At 36.2% G+C, this 19,817-nt stretch overlaps 1 protein-coding gene across 2 annotated transcripts in view; it reads right to left on the bottom strand.

The window, feature by feature from the left end:
* TBCD (tubulin folding cofactor D) overlaps positions 1-19,817 on the bottom strand; it is a 129,477-nt gene that overhangs the window by 98,058 nt on the left and 11,602 nt on the right. For both annotated transcript variants that reach the window (XM_040580054.1, XM_040580062.1), the window contains exons 9-14: positions 11,690-11,735; positions 8,774-8,906; positions 7,475-7,617; positions 6,611-6,671; positions 6,025-6,099; positions 2,899-2,993 (exon numbers count right to left, since the gene is read on the bottom strand). In XM_040580054.1, coding sequence (XP_040435988.1) covers positions 2,899-2,993; positions 6,025-6,099; positions 6,611-6,671; positions 7,475-7,617; positions 8,774-8,906; positions 11,690-11,735 — 553 coding nt within the window. The remainder of the gene's footprint in view (positions 1-2,898; positions 2,994-6,024; positions 6,100-6,610; positions 6,672-7,474; positions 7,618-8,773; positions 8,907-11,689; positions 11,736-19,817) is intronic.

The raw sequence follows: 19,817 nt of genomic DNA, 5'->3' as shown, positions 1-19,817 counted from the left end.
CTATTTTATTGTTGATATGAATGTCTTTAAATCAACAAGGAAAAACCTTGTGGTGGTTTTCCATACAATTTATTCTTCACCATCTCTATACAGATATTATTCATAGAAACAAGCTCCAGTGGTGAAGTCTACCTCATCTTCACTCTTCAAATTAAATAAAACCTGGGCTAAAGGGAACCACATAGAGGTTAACCAGTCAAACAGCTCTCCATAACTTGAATAACTTTATTTTTGTCCTTCCTAACAGAAATCTTTCTAACTCTATGTCCATGAAATATTGTAGTGCTCCAGTTCCTTTAGAGTAAGAAAATCAGACCTAATGCTTACCTAACTATTCTCTTGCTGCACATTATACCTGTAATCTTGTTCTGGTTACTGAAAATAGTTGTCAAAAATAAAGGCTTTCTTTAAAGAGGAAGAGAATAAGCTTTCGGTTCTGTCTTCTCTCAACCAAATAACCTCAGTTCTTTCAGCCTTTCCCTGTCAATCTTATTTTCTGCTCTTTTCATGATTCCTGCTAGCTTTCTTTAAATGATCTTTTAAGTGTGATGTCCTAAGATCCCTATGTGTCAGAATTCTAGTATCAAGTGAGATGGACAGATTACCACACACTGTTTACGACTTCTTTTTCACCATCTTGCTCTACTGAGCTAAATAAAATTGTTGATTCATGTGGGTGACCCACATGAACTCTTAAGACTTTTCCTGCATAACCACTGCCTGGAAGTAACAGCCTATATCTTGAATTGTGGTTGCTTACTCCTAACTAGGAATATTACTTTGCACTCATCCTAATTTCTGAAATCATTGTTAGACAATTTGAACGTAAGTCTGCCTTTCAAACAGACCCCTCTTACCACTGCTAGCTTTTCTTCCAACTTCCAGAATTCATTCCTTTGTCTTTCTCCAAATTATTATAATGGACTTTGAATTTCTACATTAAAAGTGGATTGGCTAACTTAGATAAAGCAAAACTGAATAAGACAGATTTGCAAATTAAAACTAGAACAAACAGTATTCAATAATTTTTTTTTCATGTTAATTTAAATGGTAAACAAGGTCCATTAAAGCAAAAGGAAAAAAAAAACAGAGGAGGAACAATGTGAAGTGTGCCGTGGCTATCCTGCAGCCTATAGCTGCTCAGCAATAAAGGTTTGAGTCTGATGAAGACATATATAACATGATGTCATTACCAGTTATATTCTTCACTAGCTGCATCCCACTTTATGTCCAAGCCTTTCCAAATTCTATACCTACAAATTCAGACTACCCCCTTTTACTCATCCTTCACAATATCATACCTTTCTGCCTTCAGTGTAACTCATTCTTGAATATCAGATAACCAAAGGAGTTGCAGTTTGTTCAAGGTAGTGTCTGATTAGGTTTCTTACCCATATTCTTATATAACAACTGTTGGAATTCTTAGCACTCTGATGCCTATAAAATAATTCTTCCTTAGACCTTCTATGCCTCTTTCCCAGAAAGACCTTGCTGCCACAATTGTGTTCTCTCCTTCCCTTCCTCTGCCATCTCAGCTTTATATTCTTCCACCCCAGTAACAGAAGGCTACCTGCTATGCAATTGGGACCTATTGAAAACTTACATACAAACCTACATATATTAAAATCACCTTCACAGGCAGCAATACACTTTCACTGCACCTCTGCAGTAAAAAAAAGGATACAACTAACACCCCTGTTCTACATTTACAAAAATTCAACCTAAGAAGTGAAAGAGATGGTTTCACAGCACACGTCAAATCACTGGCAGAGCTAGGATTCACTCATGACTTCTGCATGACTACCTACCCTGATTCTTTGACAGAGGTGTACAGTTTCAGTTTTGTTAGAACTAAAATAGAGGCTTACCTTTGGATGACTTCCCATTCTTAAAGTTGGGGGTTTTTTTAACTGATTCATCTTTATCATACAAGGGCAAAAGTAATTAGAAAACAGGAAAAAAAAAAAGGCTAGCTGCACAAAAATTCTCACATACAAAACAGATACCATATTGGACACGACACAGAATAATTAATTGTATTAAATACCATATTTTACAGTTTCTTCCAGAACAAGTCAACAGATCTTCAGAATAGAAAAGATCTGGCAACCTAATTAAAAAAACAATTTTGAAGCATTTTTGAAAATCCAGTGTTCAACTTCTCTGTTCAACACAGAAATAGCAGATGAGATCAAAAGAACGATCTAGCCCAAGATACTGCTGTAAAAGTGCCCAATAGTGGACGTGTACTACTACATTATGCTTCTCTCATTTCATTTCTATAAAAACTTGACCGAAATCACAGAGAACTACTGCTTTCACATTAATACCTCTGTACTTCAATGTAGGTTGATACATACAGAACACACAAAGAAACAAATCCTCTGCCCTGTTATTTTTCTTTCCATCCTAATATTTCAAAAACCCATTAAAAACGTAAACAATTTATGTATAAATTATGCAAAATTGGCCTCTGAAATATAATCAGAAACAAACAGCATAAGCTAATAGCTTTAAAGTGAAAGTTAGTCATCAATTATTTAATATATTCTATTTAAATAATGACACTGACACAATACAGAGACATACAGAATTATTTTTATACATCTGTACAGAGAAACATGGCAGGCAGGCAGAAAGAAGAAAACCCCAAGAAACTAATTTCATTTTGGATTGAAAAATTTATTAAGTATTAAAAAAGGCACGCCCAAGACAACGCTTTTGACAGAAGTACCTTAAATATCCCCATAGGCGTATTTTTTACTCTAGAATTCAACACTACAGTCATTACTTAGCACACTCACATCAGCAAATTCCAGTCTATTGCCACACATTCAGTCTCTAATACTATAAACTGTTAATTCATGAACTTACTAACACTCAGCAACTACAACTCACCATCTGAAATTCGGGAAGGGAGTAACAATCCTCTTCTGCCTAATTCAGCCAGAGCCAGGCATCCACCATGCCATGCATTGTCTGTTTCCTGGAAACTAATTTTAGAACAAAGACAAGTTCTGTTAAAACTAGCCTTCCCTTTTCAGATTTCATTTTTCATGGTGAATTCCTAACATTTTAAAAGACACATAATCCAAACCAGCATCTGTTTATCATGTTATTAATCCTGTTAGGCTTCTAAAATATAAGAATGACAAGCTGAACATGTTTTCTTTCCCATTCTGTGCAACATAAGTACTGCTATAAACATGATCAAATAAGCAGAATACCCATTTATCAATGTAAATGTAACCTCTATACAGAGGAGTACAATACCTGAAATTCATCCTGAAAAAACAACTTTCCAGTACACTGGCAAAAGATGCAGATTTACAGAACATACCCAAAATAACTAATGAATTTAGTGCCAAACACAGTCCTTAACTAGCACGAGAGGTTCAAGCGATAGTTCCCAACAAACACATTGTACGAGCTTATGCAGTAAGCAACAGTGGTGTTTATCCACCTTTAAAAAAACATAAAAAGAAAACAGAGCAACCTATGGTAAACACAGCAAAGAATATCAAAAATGGCACACATTTTTTGGTGGACTGGCAGATATGGGATTGAAAAGGGGAAAGGTTACACATTGCATGACTAAGCGTGCAAAAAGTTCATATTGTATTAAACTAGGGATAGGAATCCAAGAATAAAACGTTGAACAGACAGACTAGGTCATATCAAAGCTTCGTTTCTCCCAGTATCCTGTCTCTGACATGGATCAACAGTAGATGTATAGCTAAAGATGAAGCATAAAGGATCATTCCCCCATTAGCCTCCTCTTAGCTTTGGCAATCAGCCACACAGAGACATCCCAAGCCAGAGGCTGCAGCCAGAATGTCATATTTAATAACCTCTGATGGGACTCTCTTTCATTAATTTGTATAATCCTTTTTTGAACTCCCTTTACACTTTTGGCTTCCATAACATCCTGTGGCAATGACTTCCACAGTTTAATTATAATTGCGTGAAAATGTACTTCCTGATGCTTCCCAGTTCTTGCATTATGAGAAAGAGTGAATAGTAAACAATTACTTGCTTTCCCTCTTTCATATTTATGATTTTATATCTCTCCATTATATCCCTCTACTATTTCTTTCCACTTGGAAGAATCCCCATCAGTTAAATCGCTTTTCAGTGATTCAGTTTTGTTCTCTCTTCCTTTCCTAATAACATCTAACATTCCATTTGCTGCCTTTTTTCTGACAGCTGCTGAGCACTCCACTGACATGTTGACAGAACCATCAGTGACTTCAGCATCTCTTTCCTGAGTAGCAATAACCGATTTACAGCTAGCTGCATTTTTCCCTAAGTGCATTAGTTTTGCATTCATTAGACATTGTATTTCATATGTTATTTACTGTCTAGTTACTTAATTTAGGCTTATATAACATTTTATTTTCTGTCACCTTTAGTTTTCATTACATTAGCTAACTTCAAACTATCAATTTATTTCCTCACCCCGTTGTTCACCTTGTTTTTCAGGATTCTTTAAGAGTATGTTGAACACCACCGTGCTCATACAGACCCCCATGGAACTGTGCTGATAATCTCACTACATTGTGAAAAACAAACGTTTAGTTCTTCCCTGTCTCCTTTCTTGTAATCAATCTACATGGAAGGAATCCCTTCTTATCCCAAGATACGTATCTGGTGAGAAACTGACTTATTTTTATCTTGGTCACTAAATATTTAGTGCAAAGAATATAGAAGAGGTTCCCTTTGTCCTTGTCTACATTTGTTCCCAGGTGTTTCTGAAGAAAGCAGGTCACTCAATTACTAGTTGGATTACTCATCCCTATGACTTGAAAAACAAGGAAAGAAAACAGAGTGAGTACAGGTCTTTGAAGCTCCAGGGATAATTGAGATCAACAGCACCTCTTAAATTAATCACAGTAACAGTGGAAGTATCGGCTAAGTAGATACTTTCCTTGCAAGTTTTTAAGACTTCTTACCTCTTTTTTTTGATGGGTTATCCTTTGAGCTGGTATTTTAAATTTGTACTCACAACCAATATGAGAAAATTTTTTAAAACCAAGTACACCTGACTGACAAACTGAACATTACCAATATTTTTTGCTGTCAATAAAGGAATTCTTTTTGTTATTAGCTTAATCTAAAACACTAATTTAGAACTTAAAGCTCAAGTACTCAATGCAGACCTAATGAACAATTTGATATAAAAAAAGCATGATAGTTGTTTAATAATTTAGCTCTTTACATGCTCTACATGGATACAGAAACAAGACATCCAACAATAAAGCGCATCAAAAGGACATCCTAGCAGCTCTATGTGGCCAAAGCAATGTCCCAGCTAGCCCAGAAGCCTCTCTCAGACATGGCCAACAGTGCAGGCCTTGGGTACGGTATAACAACAAGCACACTGCAACACTCGCCAACACACTTCCAAACTCTAGCAGTCAGGGACAAGTTTGCAGAAAAGGAAAACACTTTTGTTCCAGCATACACTCCTTAGCATCTACAACATCCTGTGGCAAGAAGTTTTTAGAGTTTAAGTCCATGCTGTGTGAATAACTACCACCTTTTCTTTGGCAGTACCAAACCTGCCACCTGATACTTTAGTTTGCTTCACTTCCATGCCATTCATGATTTCGTAAACTTCTATCATACCCCTTTATTCCTCATGCTTCCTAGACCTTTTGGCCTCCCCTCACATAGAGATTGCTTCTTATCTCTGGTGATCCTCAGAACCCTTCTGAGTATCATTTCCAGTTCTGCTTTGTTTCTGAAGATGCAAACACTCAAGACCTAAGCACACCAGGAATTTTTAAAGCAGCAAGTTAAGGTGCTCTTTTTTTTAATTATTTTTATTTTCCCAAAGTTCAAATTCTGTCCTTCCATATTACTTCAGAATGGGGTCAAGGTGTGCCTTAGAAGATTTTGAAATGTGGGAGAAAAAGGACAATAAAATTTAAAGAATTTTAGACCTATCTTCCTAACTGTTGTCCTCCTGTTTCATAAGCAGACATGTTTCAGATGCATGTAAAGCGTGAATAAGATTTTTACCTAAAACAGTCCAACAGAGACCCAATCACGTCATCTGCTAATTCTTTTGGAAGTCTTCCAGTTATTCTACCAATTCTAAAGAAGTTAAAAGGAGAAAAAAAAAAGCATATAGTGACTCATCAGTACTGCATTTGATGAATAAGTCCTATAAAAAATTACTGGAAACTTAAAATAAGATGTCTGACTTCAAGATGACAATGCGCTACCCTAAAACATTACCCTAAACCAACAATCTCAAACTTGAAGCAAAAGCTACACAATAGCGAACTTAACACAGAAATACATTTTTTAATGTGGAAGAGAAAAAAAAAAAACCCACATTTTGAAAAAATGCTACTTTACCCTTCGAATCAAGTCTTACCCAGAATGTTTATTTCCAATCCTATCTGAAATTTTCCTGAAGACTAGCCCAATTTCATATCAGAAAAAGATACAAACATGGCTTCATACCATAAGCTGTGCTAAAGCCATCTGAAGCACGAATATTGACATTACACACAAATTATCAATCATTGATTATATCGGACTGTATTTCTATGTTGTTTACTTTAGTTTATTAGTTTAGAGTAACCATAAAGAAACCTACCCTTTTGCTGCAGACCACCTGACAATAGTGTCTTTGTCTTTCAGTCCAACCAACAATTGCTCTGCAGATAATTTTATTTAAAAAAAACAATTATTCTCAATTAATAACAGGAAGATATCTTGAAATGTTCAAAATTCATTTTCCTCTTAACACAACTGCCTCAGTTGAAATAAAATCATTTGTATCTAGATTTCTTCTATTAGTCACAGAAGTACCACTTGAAATCAAAAAAACGTCAAAATTGTTTTCTAAAAGAGAAAATTTGGTTTGAAATTTTAAGTACTGTGGAAGACTTAAGATGGAACTTATAGTGCTTCTTTCAGTGGTTCATTAGACGATTCAGCTACAAAATCTTCTGATGCAATTTTTGCCTATTTATTTACAGCACACCCAGCAGCAAGCTAGCAGAAGACCTGCTCTATGATCACATACTAATAAAAAAATGCTCTTCCTTTGATGCTGCCACAGCTTAAAAATTTCAACCATAATTCTTTAGCTTTCATGTAAGACAATTTTTTGTGTTGTGTTTCATTAAGAATTTTAACTCATCCTTCCATCTGTGAAAGGTTCAAGATATCTCTTCATTATTACTGGATAAAACTGGTAAAATGCATTTCAATAACTCCAGCCCCCAACCCCAAAACAAATGCCACAGTATTGAGTTTCTGCTTGAGATGCTGAAATCAAAATAATTTGACAAAAATATAGTATATTTTAATCAGTTGCATAGACTGAAATTTTATAGTCTTCCAATTGTTCACGTTAGCACAGATACCCACATGACCTTCTTATCCCTATCACATGTTCTCCAGTATATGTTTAATTTGCAAGCATTAGGGTACTTTCTGTCCAGTTTTAACACACCTACAACATTTTCAATCTCTCCTGGAATGTCATATTCCTCTTCATCAGCAGCTTCATCATCAGCAACTGGTATGATTTGATTCTGCACAACTGAACCCTGAGCTTGCAGATTGGCAGCCAGAGAGCGACAGCCACGCTGGTATCTGTGCAAGAAACAGACACAATTAATTTACTTTTCTGATTTGAGCTCCAGCTGAAATGGGTACATACTGTCATAAAGCCTGCTTGTCCAGTTCCTATACCTCCCAGTGGTATAGCTCTCGAGTTATTTAGTGGCTGCTTTAAAGAAAAGGGAAAAGTATCTCATTCTCCTTCCTCCTGACCCAGTTGTCTCTTTTCCAAGGTGAGAAGAGCTAGACTATTTAAATGGTTCCTTTTCATTATCTCTCCCTTTCCTGTTTCAGTATAACCTACTTTGCACTGCTGACAATAGGGAAAGGCAACATTCCCATGCCCTAAAAGCCTGTCCAAAAACAAAACAAAAAAAAAATCAACTTATTAGAATGTATTTTTTAAATTTTAAAGCTAGCTTAGTACTTTCTGACCAAGCTGCAGTCAAATATTTAGCCTGTGGTGTAGATACATTCTTATAAAAGCTATACTTTACATGCTAAACTGATTTTTGCCATTGGGCAAGGTACACTCTCCACCTAAAAAGAATTTTCTATGCCTAAGGACGTTCTCAAAACTTGGTAAAAGAAATACAATAAAAATAGTCACCAAGGGAGCCTGCAATTTTAAAATATCAGTGCGAGAAATCTAAAAAAGAGTTTGCCTTCTGGCAATAAGTAAAACCAGACACCAAAACCTGACTAATATGCAAAACAAAAGTGGGATTGCAAACCACTTTTCCCCTGTGAACTTTCTATGGAATCAAGGTAGAACTATGTAATGGAAAAACTTATGTTCACTCTTACAGAATTGTACTACATCAACTTCAGTAACAAAAGTCACTGCCTTCCCATCTTTACTACGTTATGCATTATATAGGAACAGGCTTCGCTTGTGTAACATGCAACATGAACAGTCAAAAGATTTGGCTTGTCACAGCACTAGTTTACTACCAAAATTTAAAAGAAATGCAGGAAACTAAACAGTGGAAGAAACCTACTTTTTCCAAATAGTGCAAATAAAGAATATGTTCATTCCCAAACAGCACATGGGTTTTTTTCTTTCTTTCTCTTTTTAGGGGAGGTTGGGAGGGCCAAAGACCAGTAATCAAATATATGGGTTTAGATATTTTTAAGTTTTTTAATTGCTTTTGGATTTTATTTTTTACTGTTTCAGCTTTGAACTAACCTCCATTTTGCTACCTTCGGTTTCACAAATGTCAGTCCAAGTCGTTGAACAAGTTTCATCCCTAGCTTGCGAAGAACCATCTGATTGCTTTCTGACAGCTTGCAGTTATCAAGACACTCAAGTACAGTAGCAGCTGTAAAAGAAAATAAATATGCTAGAAGAACTTTTTAAAAAAAATTATCTCAGTAACAATGCTTTGTAAAGTTTTGAAAGTTCTTTAGAAGATTTAGATTTTTAAAGGTATTACTGAAATGCAAATGCCTTATTACCTACTTTGTAGTAGCTTTGACACTGGTCAAATAGTGATAATATCATTCACCTACCAACAGGAAGGATTGCTTTAAGGATTACTTTTGACTATAAAAAATATAATGATCTAGATTCTTAGAGTATTTATGCCTCTAACTCTCCCTGGAAGTAACATGTTGAAGTATCATTTGGGGTCTAAGAATTTTCAGTAGTCTAACAGAACCATGAGTCAGAAAATCTAATTCATCTGCTCTGCAGTTACTTTCTGCACACTAAGAAAAGAGTTCCCTTTTCTCATTTATTATTTTCAGGCAGCACCAACTTAACTCCTCTGGCACAGAAATTTTAATGACTATGAATGCCCATAAACATTTAGACATGAGAAATAGTCTGTGTGTGTGTAAACAATCAGCAACAAAACCTTTCATTTGTGCACATCAAAGGTAAGAAAGTTATTTGTCCAGCAAAGTAAAAAAACAAAAAACAAAAAAACAAAAAAAAAAACCACCCAGACAAAAGGAGAATCTTGGATTAATTAGTATAAAGTTCCAGGATTCAAAATTTTCACAAGGAACACATTCCTGTTACAAATAAAATAGTCCTTTTGCATTTTGACCCTGAAAGAATTAACGATTGATTTGAAGGCTGATCATCAGTTAATAGAGACTAACAACTTGGGCTCTGAAGGACCTGTCATTCTATAAGCACTGCAAATATGGAATCATGCTGCCAAAATATGCTGCAACCTCTTGCTCCAGTCTTGTATTAGGGTTTTCAAAATTCTAAGAGATCAAAGATTCAACAATTGTTTCAAAGTCTGGGAAATTGTAGGATGTGACTTAAAAATCTCAGGTTTTGGAAAGGCTTATGATTTATCCTGACATGCTAAAATATTAATAAAACACAACAGGCAGACAAAAAGGTAAAGCCAGTAATGACTATTACTTTGACACTTTCCAGCAACCAGCAAACGTTTTGCACTTGTAAAAGCTAGAGAGACTAATGGTTTAGGAGGAAGAGACTGCAGAAACATCAATATTCACAGATAGAAAAAAAATTAAGAATATATAAATACAAGCCTCTTCCAAGTCCTGCCAACTCTTGAATTGCTAAAATATCTACAGAGCCATGCAAATAGTTTCAGGACTAGCACTTATTTTTAATTTAAGTTCTATGTTGCAAAAGATTTTAAACAGCGTATTCCTTTGACGTTTGTCTAATTTTTTCCTATTTTATTCTGAGATCTGTTAACAAACTGTAATAATTAAAAATCTTTGACATTTTTTGTCTCTCGTACTTTCTTATCCCAAACAGTTTCTGTCTGAGTATTTGCTTCTCAGTTGTGAGCATTCCGTCTTTTATATAGTAAATGTATTCATTGGTACGCCCCTGATTTTTTCTTCTATTACCAGAGTCATAGCTTTATAGAATATCCTTTCTATATACCATAGACCAAAACGTCTAATTTTACCAGCAAGGTTAACATTGTGAGCCAAATATGTTCTTTTCATATTAATTATGACTACTGTGTTGCACAGTTTCATCTTTGGGATTACATAATTCTGTGTTATACCATATTTCATCTAGCCTATCATTCTGCTTATCTGGCACTCTTAGTACTCTTTAAGCTTCCACAGTGCTGCCCATTATTTCTATGCAACAACATTCCTCCATATTTTCTGTTTCTTCCTGACCAGCTATGCAGCACATAGGCCATTCCATTCTGTCTTCACTATCTTATCTCCGCCTTTACCCATATCTCAGGTATTTTTTAAGGAAGCATCTTCATCTCAGACTTAATAACTGGGAGAACAAAAGTGTTTCCAGCACTAGATCTATGAAGTTTCTTTTTGGAAGTCAAAATCATTCCACTAAGTGAAAACATAAACATTGTAAAGTGAGTTTACATCATTGCTTGATTCTTGTGAACAGCACAAACCCCATTTCTGGGGCTCTGATACACTCCATAAAACGGACAAGGTCTTTTGCTGTGTTTTGTCATTAGCCACCATCCTTCCCTACCTCTCTTTAATGCTATCAATAAAAAACAAACTAGTATTTTGCAGACAGTCTTGACCATATTCCAGGGTTCACCATGAGATGAATGTAATTCCAGCATGCAGCTACACTGTTCAGAAACTTCCTTGCTCTCCTTTTGGGTACCTGTCTATCCCTAATTGCATCCATTATAATCTCTTTCCACTAAAAGCTTTTTCATTTTGACAGCATCACTACACGATTCCAGCTGGGTCATCTACACAGCAGGTTATTGATACTTGGGTGCTTATGTTAAAACTTGAAGATTTTCTGCAAAATTTTCAGCAGTAACATCTATAGAACCAGTTCCTGTTCTAATGAGTTTTAAAAAATATTTTCTACATCTTACAGTTTGTGTGTTCTGTGTTCAGGTCCTGTATTACAGCAATAGCCAATGGGATCACCTGCCAAATTCTTTGATAAGCTGTTCAAACACAGCATTCCCCAGTGGTGTCTGCTCCTCCCTCACTGTCATCTCTTCTTTCCCCCCCCCCCTCATTTTGCATGCTTTCTAACTTCCCTGTTGATTTCATTCTTTACAGTACCACTTGTCATCAGTTTAATCTTTCTTTCTTTTTTTTTTTTATTGGAATGGCTTTAGAGACAGAAATCAGGATATTACAAACTTACCATATGGTAAACAATCTTCTCTTTTGCCATGTTTAAATAACTGTGCCTACAATTAAAATAGGGAAAAGAGACATGAAAATATAAAGAGTCTAAGAGACAATATATCAAGCATGTAATTCTAAAATGACTTTTAATGTTCTTGCAATAATCTTTAGTGTTTAATAATTTAAATAGCATAGAAGGAAAAGAATCTTAGGGAGCAGTTTGCAGTTTTACTACTTTGTAAAGTAAGGATACTGTAAACGCAGCTCTCTCCTCCCATCCATACAATCACACAGGCCACAAATTCAGGGAGCCAAGTTGGCAAAAAAAAACTCAAGAGAGAAGGGAGGGGGGGCGGGCAGGGAGCGCAAAAAGAAGAGAGTGCAAGAAAGGAAGGGAAAAAGGGGGAGAAAAAAGCCACTAGTTTTTAGCCAGCTCAGCCTCTGAACCACCCAGCTCAGTGCTTGGTCACACAAGCTCAATGCAGGTGCAACCACAGCAGCTATTATCTCCAACAGCTCACGTTGCTTTGAACCTCTAAAAAGTGAAGCAGAATGTGTAGAACGTGAATAAAGGTAGAAGAACCAGGAGAACGCTGTATCCTCTTTGGGATTCCTGACACTGAATGCCCCAAACTGAACAAGCCTTGATCATGACTTGGACACCCCAGCGCACAGTATACACCAACCCTTTGGTCATCGCTGAGAAGCAGGACAGGCAGACACATGTGAGCAAGCTGTTATTAGTAGCAACCGCACACTGACAGACAGGACGCAGTACAGGCTCAACTACTGAGTATTTTACTCTGTTTCTCCAACAGCTTTTGAGAACTCCATATTAAACAAAACCAGTTACAGAAATCTCCGAGTGCAAATCTGCTACAAACATACCTCCAACAGGCAAACTTTAATTCCTGAGATGAGGGATTTAAAGAAGCAAAGAGCAAAAAGTTTCCAAAACAATTTTATATACAACCAAATAGCCCAGTAAGATGAAGACCCAAGCACTACAGTGAAACCAATGGACTACTAACACCTGACAAAAATGTTACACACGGAAAGTTTCCCCAGTTCACTTAGTATGGTTCAAAACTACTGTGTTCAGTTGCTTATTTTTCTTTGCTTTGTCATCCACCAGAAAAAAAAAAAAAATCTTCCTTAATAAATATGCCTAGGAGTTGAACAAGAACAGACTTACCTTAAAAATATGTACTTTCTCACACATACCAAACACACACATGCCTCCCATACTGCAGGTGTGGTTAAGAGCAACAAAGGCAATAAAAACACCTTTAGGCTATGTACCCATTCTATTTTGTTTTGTTACTAAAGTGCATTTTAGGATCCTAAATTAGCACTTCTGATCAGCCATACTACAAACTGTATAGGAAAGTTTCATAATAAATATTGGATTATTTAAGATTTTTAATGCTTTCATGAGTAACTAGGCAATTGTAAGGCTTACTTCAGTAATGCTACAGAACTGCTTCAGACTCAGAAGAACAGCTAACAGAAATAACTACCAACACAAACAGTATAAATACAGCATAGCTTTTATCAATATACCATATCAGTATCCAAAACAAAAATATTTCCAACTAACATACAACAAAACTGGTTGTATTATAAAGCCTGAAGAAAAGATGACAGAAAATCTGCAAACCTTTGGTATAATTGACAAATCTACAGGACCTCTAAAGTTTTTCTACCTCTGCTGAAACATGCAGAAGCTCCTCTCTTCATCACTTTTTTCCTGTGTTCTGCTTTAAAAAAATCTATCAAATGGTTTCTTCACAAAGTTTGCGAGTTTGTAGCAGATGCTAGGAGACACTACAGCATTTCTGCAGTGCCTCATCTTCACAATTACTTCTTTCTGTATAAAAGCCCAGTTAAGAGCAAACACACACACAAGTGGCCTCTAAATTATTAGGATTATATTCAAGCATATTCAAACAAAACACAGTATAATGCCTGAAGTAGCGATAATGTAAAGAAACAGCTTTTTAAATATACCCTTGGGAATGCTCCTGGACAAATGCATTTGGATATCTACACTCACACTTCTCAGAATACTGCCCAGGAGCTCCTGCAATAGACTCCTCAGAACATCTACATGTTTTCAGTCTTATGTGGTTCCTAAATTTGGCACCTTTCTACAAGTTTCTCCATGAGTTTTCACATCCTTAAGGCCAAATTTGAATTCAGTTCTGACTACTCAGGAAAAACGTAACTAGAAGGTACCACCTCGAAGCAAGATGTGGGAAGAAATTAACCAAGACACCAGCAGGAAACGACAAAACTCTTCAAATATTACACAAGAAAACTTTTTAATGCTTTTCTAGAAAAAAGCAAGAAAACAGCCTCACACACCTATGAATCCACTTAGAACAGTGAACTTGACAGATTCCATTTCACAACCATTTCTATTATTTTCTAAACAAAAAAGTGAAACATACACCGTTTCCCTACAGCAGTTTCACTGTGTACTTAAAATAAGCTGGTTTGCTATCTAATGTTCAACACAGAACATCTGTTCTCAAACAGAATGCAAGGATTTGCAATATCCTTTCAGATGTTAAAATCATCACAGCAACTGCTGTAAACCAATTGAGATGGATTAAGGGATTTTATTTTATCAACACAAGTTTTTAGGGGAAGTAAAAATTAACCAAAGAACACCGTATCTACTGTGTTTAAATTAATAACTAAAAATTTGCCTTAATATTTACATAGGTTTTGTTCAATAAAATACGTTACCTACTGATTTTGGAATGAACACAGCTGCAAATGCCAAATGTCTGAAAGGAAAGAAAGCTCTATTTGCACAAAAATATACATTGCAGGTCAGATACAACCCTCTACCAGACGACTGTGTTTCAGCAAGTGATCCACCAGGTATTTCTCTGTATCAAAGAAAAGTTCAACAGCCATTTTAAAACTATTTTTACAGAAGTAAATGGGTAATAGTCGAACTGTTGAGAACTACTCTACAGATATTCAACACAGCAGGAAATCCAGTATCTGGGGTTTTTCTCCAATTGTAGAGAAGTCAAGAAAAGAAGTTTTCATTACTTCTTTATGAGTCAAAGCATGCAAAAGCATTCCCAAGCCAAAATTTCCCAAACTTTTAAGCTTGGTAGCTATATTGTCCACAGGAAATAAAAGAGGACTAACTGATGTTGGCCTTTGGGGTAGTGGAAGGGGGAAAGGGTACATAACTTCTTCCAGCACATGCTACAAACAGTCACACATGTAAGGCAAAGCTGCTGTCTCAGAAAAACCTTGCAAACCTAGAGCTTACAGGGGTTATACTGAAAAGTACATGATGCATGAACAGAAAACCTGGAAGAAAAAAAAAACTAGAAGAGAAAAAAGGATGAATCGGCATTACAATATGCAGCTTAAACTTCCTGCCTTGAAGGAAGAAAAACATCCAAGGCACACCATTTCAAAAAATCTGATACAAACAAAATAATTAATAAGCTTGGTTTGCCACCTGCATAGACGTTTTAGTGTCAGCAACTAACAATACTGAAAGTAAGGAGCCTGCCTGTTAGAGTATCCAGGCAATCAAAGTTACGCCATGGTCTCTTCACTTTAATGAGGACATACAGCATACAACAAGTTACCCAACCTGTTGAACTGTTGAAAAGTATGTGACTCCATCTCTTATAAATAATTAAGCCACCTACAAATTAGAGAAAATCAGTGGTGTGCAAGCAATGACGACTGTCAAGTCTGGTTTTGCTTTAGAAATAGCATGGTGCAAGGAAAACAAAGCCTAGTTTCTTAGTAATCACAGAAGAAACACACCACACCTTCCAATTGTCTGCATAACCCAGTTTAGGCCCGACCTTCATGAGATATATCAATCGGGATCATCTCCAGGACATGTTCCCCAAGCTATACAAATCACCATTAAGGGTGGCCTGACTGTTTGGTAGCAAGTGTATCTTCCTGCCGAGCAGGAGACGCAACTCTGAATCTACCCCCTGGTTGTAACCAGCCCAGTCAGGGATCGGGGAGGATAATTTCAGCTCTGTGGGAAGAGCAGAAAATGGTATCTTTCATTACTCTGGAGCACCCCCTAGTAGTCACACAATATCCAGGCCCAGGCAAAGCTATCAGCCATCCCTGCCTCCAGGCCAGATGTGGGGAGGTAAACAAGGGGAGGGAGGACGTGCTGTCAGAGTAAGTTCACTGCGAAGCAGAGAATATTTAATGCATCGTATGTGCAGCTAATGGTAAAACAGATCAGTTAAATCCCTTGTTCTTACTGTGTCTTCAACACAAATAGTACTCCTTTGTTGGTCACACGTATCTGCCAGGTCAAACCTCCACACAGAGCCCAGTTAAATGGGTGGCAAAAGGAGTTCAGTTTTCATCAGATCTTCAGTTATTTATCAGTTCAAAGTCTAAGAAGTTTAGACTAACACACAGAGATCCAACAGAAACAGCTCCTTTCTACCTTAACAAGATTATCCAAACCCCCAGATTTTAAATACTTAGAAGAAAAAAAAATAATAATAGCAGCTTGAGACAGCGCTGTATGCTAACAGGAAAAAGGAACTGTCTTACTGTAACAGAACTTCTGAACCCTCAACTAACCACGGTACTTCTGGTGAGAAGGAAAGAACTGGGAAGTATCAGACAAGGCCACATTAGAATACTCTGTGGCCATGCAGAGAGGAGATACAGGATAACCCAAAAGAGGTCAGTGCCCTTGGTACCTGCAGACATAAGAATTTTTTTTCTTCTTCTTACATCAACACTGCTTTTTTTATACCTTTATCAGAAAACCACTAAGCAACAACACCTTTTTAAAAAAATAACGCCAATAGACAATCCTAGCATCTCTAATTCTTGGAGAATGCCAAAAATATAGAGACTTGGGAAACATTCTGTTTGGAAATAATCTATTTTTGTGCCTCTGGGTCTGAAAGAATAGAGTTAGAGAGTTCTTTCTTCCCTGGAGCAAAATTTACATAAGCATGTAGCTATTGCTAAATAACTTTTGCATTAGAGACAGCTCAGGGAAATGCCCTGTTCTTAAGACTCTCGAGTTTCATCAGATCACTGTGTAGGGCGTTTTATTTTTTTTAATTATTACTCACACTTGTATACTGAATCACTTATAAAACAAATAAGGTTTAATAAGTTTCAATGCCCAAGGCTACCTCAACATGATGACATCTCTGTCACGCAAGAACTGGGAGTGCTACACCCTGCAGCAATAACTAAAAAGCTGTTTGATATAATGGCAGGTTTAAAAGCAAACCTCCAGACCAAGAGAATTTAAAATGCAGATTCTTGAAACAGGTTAGAAGTTTCCTTCAAGTAAACAAATGTATAAAAAAATGTAGTAATTTCTAATTAATCCAACATTTATAATCCTTCAGATATACAAAGTATCCAAGCATAAAAGTGAATTTAATTCAATACTGCAATGTTAGTTGCAACAAAAGAGGGCAGTTTTAAAAACCAAATCTGAAATACTGTAAGGAAAGATTCTTGCTAGTGCACACCTGTTGTGAAATGATATATTACTGACGACAGGTGTAAAGAAAAAAAAGAAAAAAGCATCAGTGGAATTAAAATATGTAATGCAGGCTGCGTGTTTCAACAAGAACCATGAAACAGTAGTACTTGTTCTACACATAACGCTGAGTTAGATTAAACAGTAGCATACCTAATCACCAAGACTTAAGGCCACAAAGAGGCAGATCAAAGTGCAGCAACGTCGAAGCACTCATCGTGTACCTAACTTGCAGTTTCAGTTCATTGAAATGCAAGAGTTTCACGTCTTTTTCAAGCAGTTTTGCCATGCCAATTTCACTACAAGCTATTTCCTAAATGCAGACCATAAGCAGTACAGTACCATAACCTGACTGAAATCCACTGTTAGGGGGCAGCCCTAAACTGATCTGATGAAGTGAAAGATTTTTTTTATCCCCACCCTGGTGGGTTACATCCCCGAAACCTGCCGCTTTCCCAAAAGCTGCCTTGCTGTACTGCCTGGACACTGAAAAATGGTCTTTTTTTCTCCTGCTTGTTCAGTGAGAAATGGCCAGGCAACTACAGTTTGACTCCTGAAGTAACAAATTGCTGGAGGAATCCAAGGGCAAAGAATTTTGAGCTTGCTGACACAAGTTTTAGTTGTCTCTCATAGCATGTGTTCTGCTTTACACACTTAGCAATCGTTTATTATGTTTATGTACAGACTGCTAGAATCTTGTATGTTTCAGAGAAAATGTTATATGTAAACTTGTTTTAAAGACTGCTTTTATTTTCAGCAGATATTTTTGGTTTAATAACATTCTGTTGTTACAACTGTGTTACAAAATTATTAATATTAAACTCTTGAAATAAATATTTCCTATGCCACTTATGTATGTCTGTATACACATACCTGCATATGTATCATTCTGGAAATCTTTATTCCCTAATGATATAACTCATTGTAGTAACTGAAACTAAAAATTGAAGACTGAACACAAGAAAAGACTTTAAAAATTCAGTCTTCTCATACCTACCAACTGCAACAGGTGTTACGAGCTGTAGGACACAAATAACACTGGGCTGATAAATACCTTCTCCTACCTCACAGAGGAGAAAAGAAATCATATAAATGCAAGAAGGCAGGCTTCTGCTTCCAGGTATATTGTATCACGTTCTAGTTTCGATTCTACTTGTTAAGTATTCACCTGTTTCGCTTAGTATGCACTAATGAACAGGTGGATAGAGCCAAAGCCAAACTCAAAGGAATTATGACAAAACACTAATGTATTATACATCCTACAGGTCTCATCATGCATGCAGAATGGCAGTCAGTCTCCCTTTCCAGATCTGACAATAAAATGATGAAACATCATTCTGTCTTTTGAAACATACTGCAATGCATACAAATATTGCTTCCTCCTGCTTAAACAGCAAGTCCTAAGTTATTCTAAATATAGATTATTTCTTGTATCTTCTGATTTGGAAGAGCTGCTAGAGGGGAAAAAAAAAAAAAAAAAAAAAAAAAAAAAGGAAAAAACCCCACACAAAACAAAAACCACACACCACACACACTTGTTCCAGAACTTTGCTTTGATGTTTAGTAACGTACAGCATACAAGTCCTCATAGCAATTATTTTAAAAAAGCTGCAAATTTATGCAAATTACAGAAACTCATACAAACACCAGCAAATCCTTAAACCTGTGCAAAGACTGTAAAAAAGCATGTCATCTTTCTTTGCTTGCACTACCTCAACTTTGGTCAACAACAAAAACAAGAAGGACCGACTCCACCCAGCCACACAAACTGCCCCGTTCCACACAAGTACATTTGGACATCAGTAAGTGGAACAGATACAAAAACTGTTATTCCGGTACTTCAAAATGCACACCAACACTTTTAAGGGTGTAAAATTGCAAGAAAGCTTTTATAAAAAGATATTCTTATAATGTACAAGAGGAGTGCTATCATATAGTAGTGGTTCAGGTATTACAGATTTTTTTCCATGCGTAGTATATAAATTTTAAAATCCAAACTAAGAATTCAGATCTTTTGAGTCATAAACTACTGCTACTCCACAAGGTAAGGAGCATTAAACAAAAAACTTACTCAGATTAGCAAGCAAAAACATGGGGAACAGTGCATTTTTTCAGACTATTGGAGGACACTGTCTAACAAGTTTAGTATGCCTTATTAAAACTAATGAGAACAGTATTTCAGTTGAAGAAGAATGGATGTAACTTTCAAGAATCACTTGCATTTTGGTTACCAATTCTGTAAAGTCTAGGAAAGACCACTACAGTTTCAGAAGCCCAACCTCTTCATTTTGTACAGTTCCAATTTTTTAATTTATTTCAACGGTTTAGTTCAAAGCAGAAGGGAAAAAAAAAAATCAAGCAAAACCAACCCAAAGTGAATTACGAAATGACTACTGATGCACAATCAGATATTTTAAAGCATTTTTGAGAGTTATTTATCAGTACCTATGCTGGCAACTTCATTTGCATTCGGTGATGACAATAATACTTAAAGAAAATATACATGCACAGTAAGTTACATCTTCAAAACTGTTGTGGAAGAAATTCTAGCCGTGTATTATCTTATCCTTTTTTAATGAACAGGAACATCTCTGTGCATTTGCTATTAAAG

This window comes from Falco naumanni, chromosome 1 (assembly GCF_017639655.2).
Source record: "Falco naumanni isolate bFalNau1 chromosome 1, bFalNau1.pat, whole genome shotgun sequence".
NCBI lineage: Eukaryota > Metazoa > Chordata > Aves > Falconiformes > Falconidae > Falco > Falco naumanni.
The sequence above is the reverse complement of the archived record's forward strand: the minus strand, read 5'-3'. Positions and strand labels throughout refer to the sequence as shown.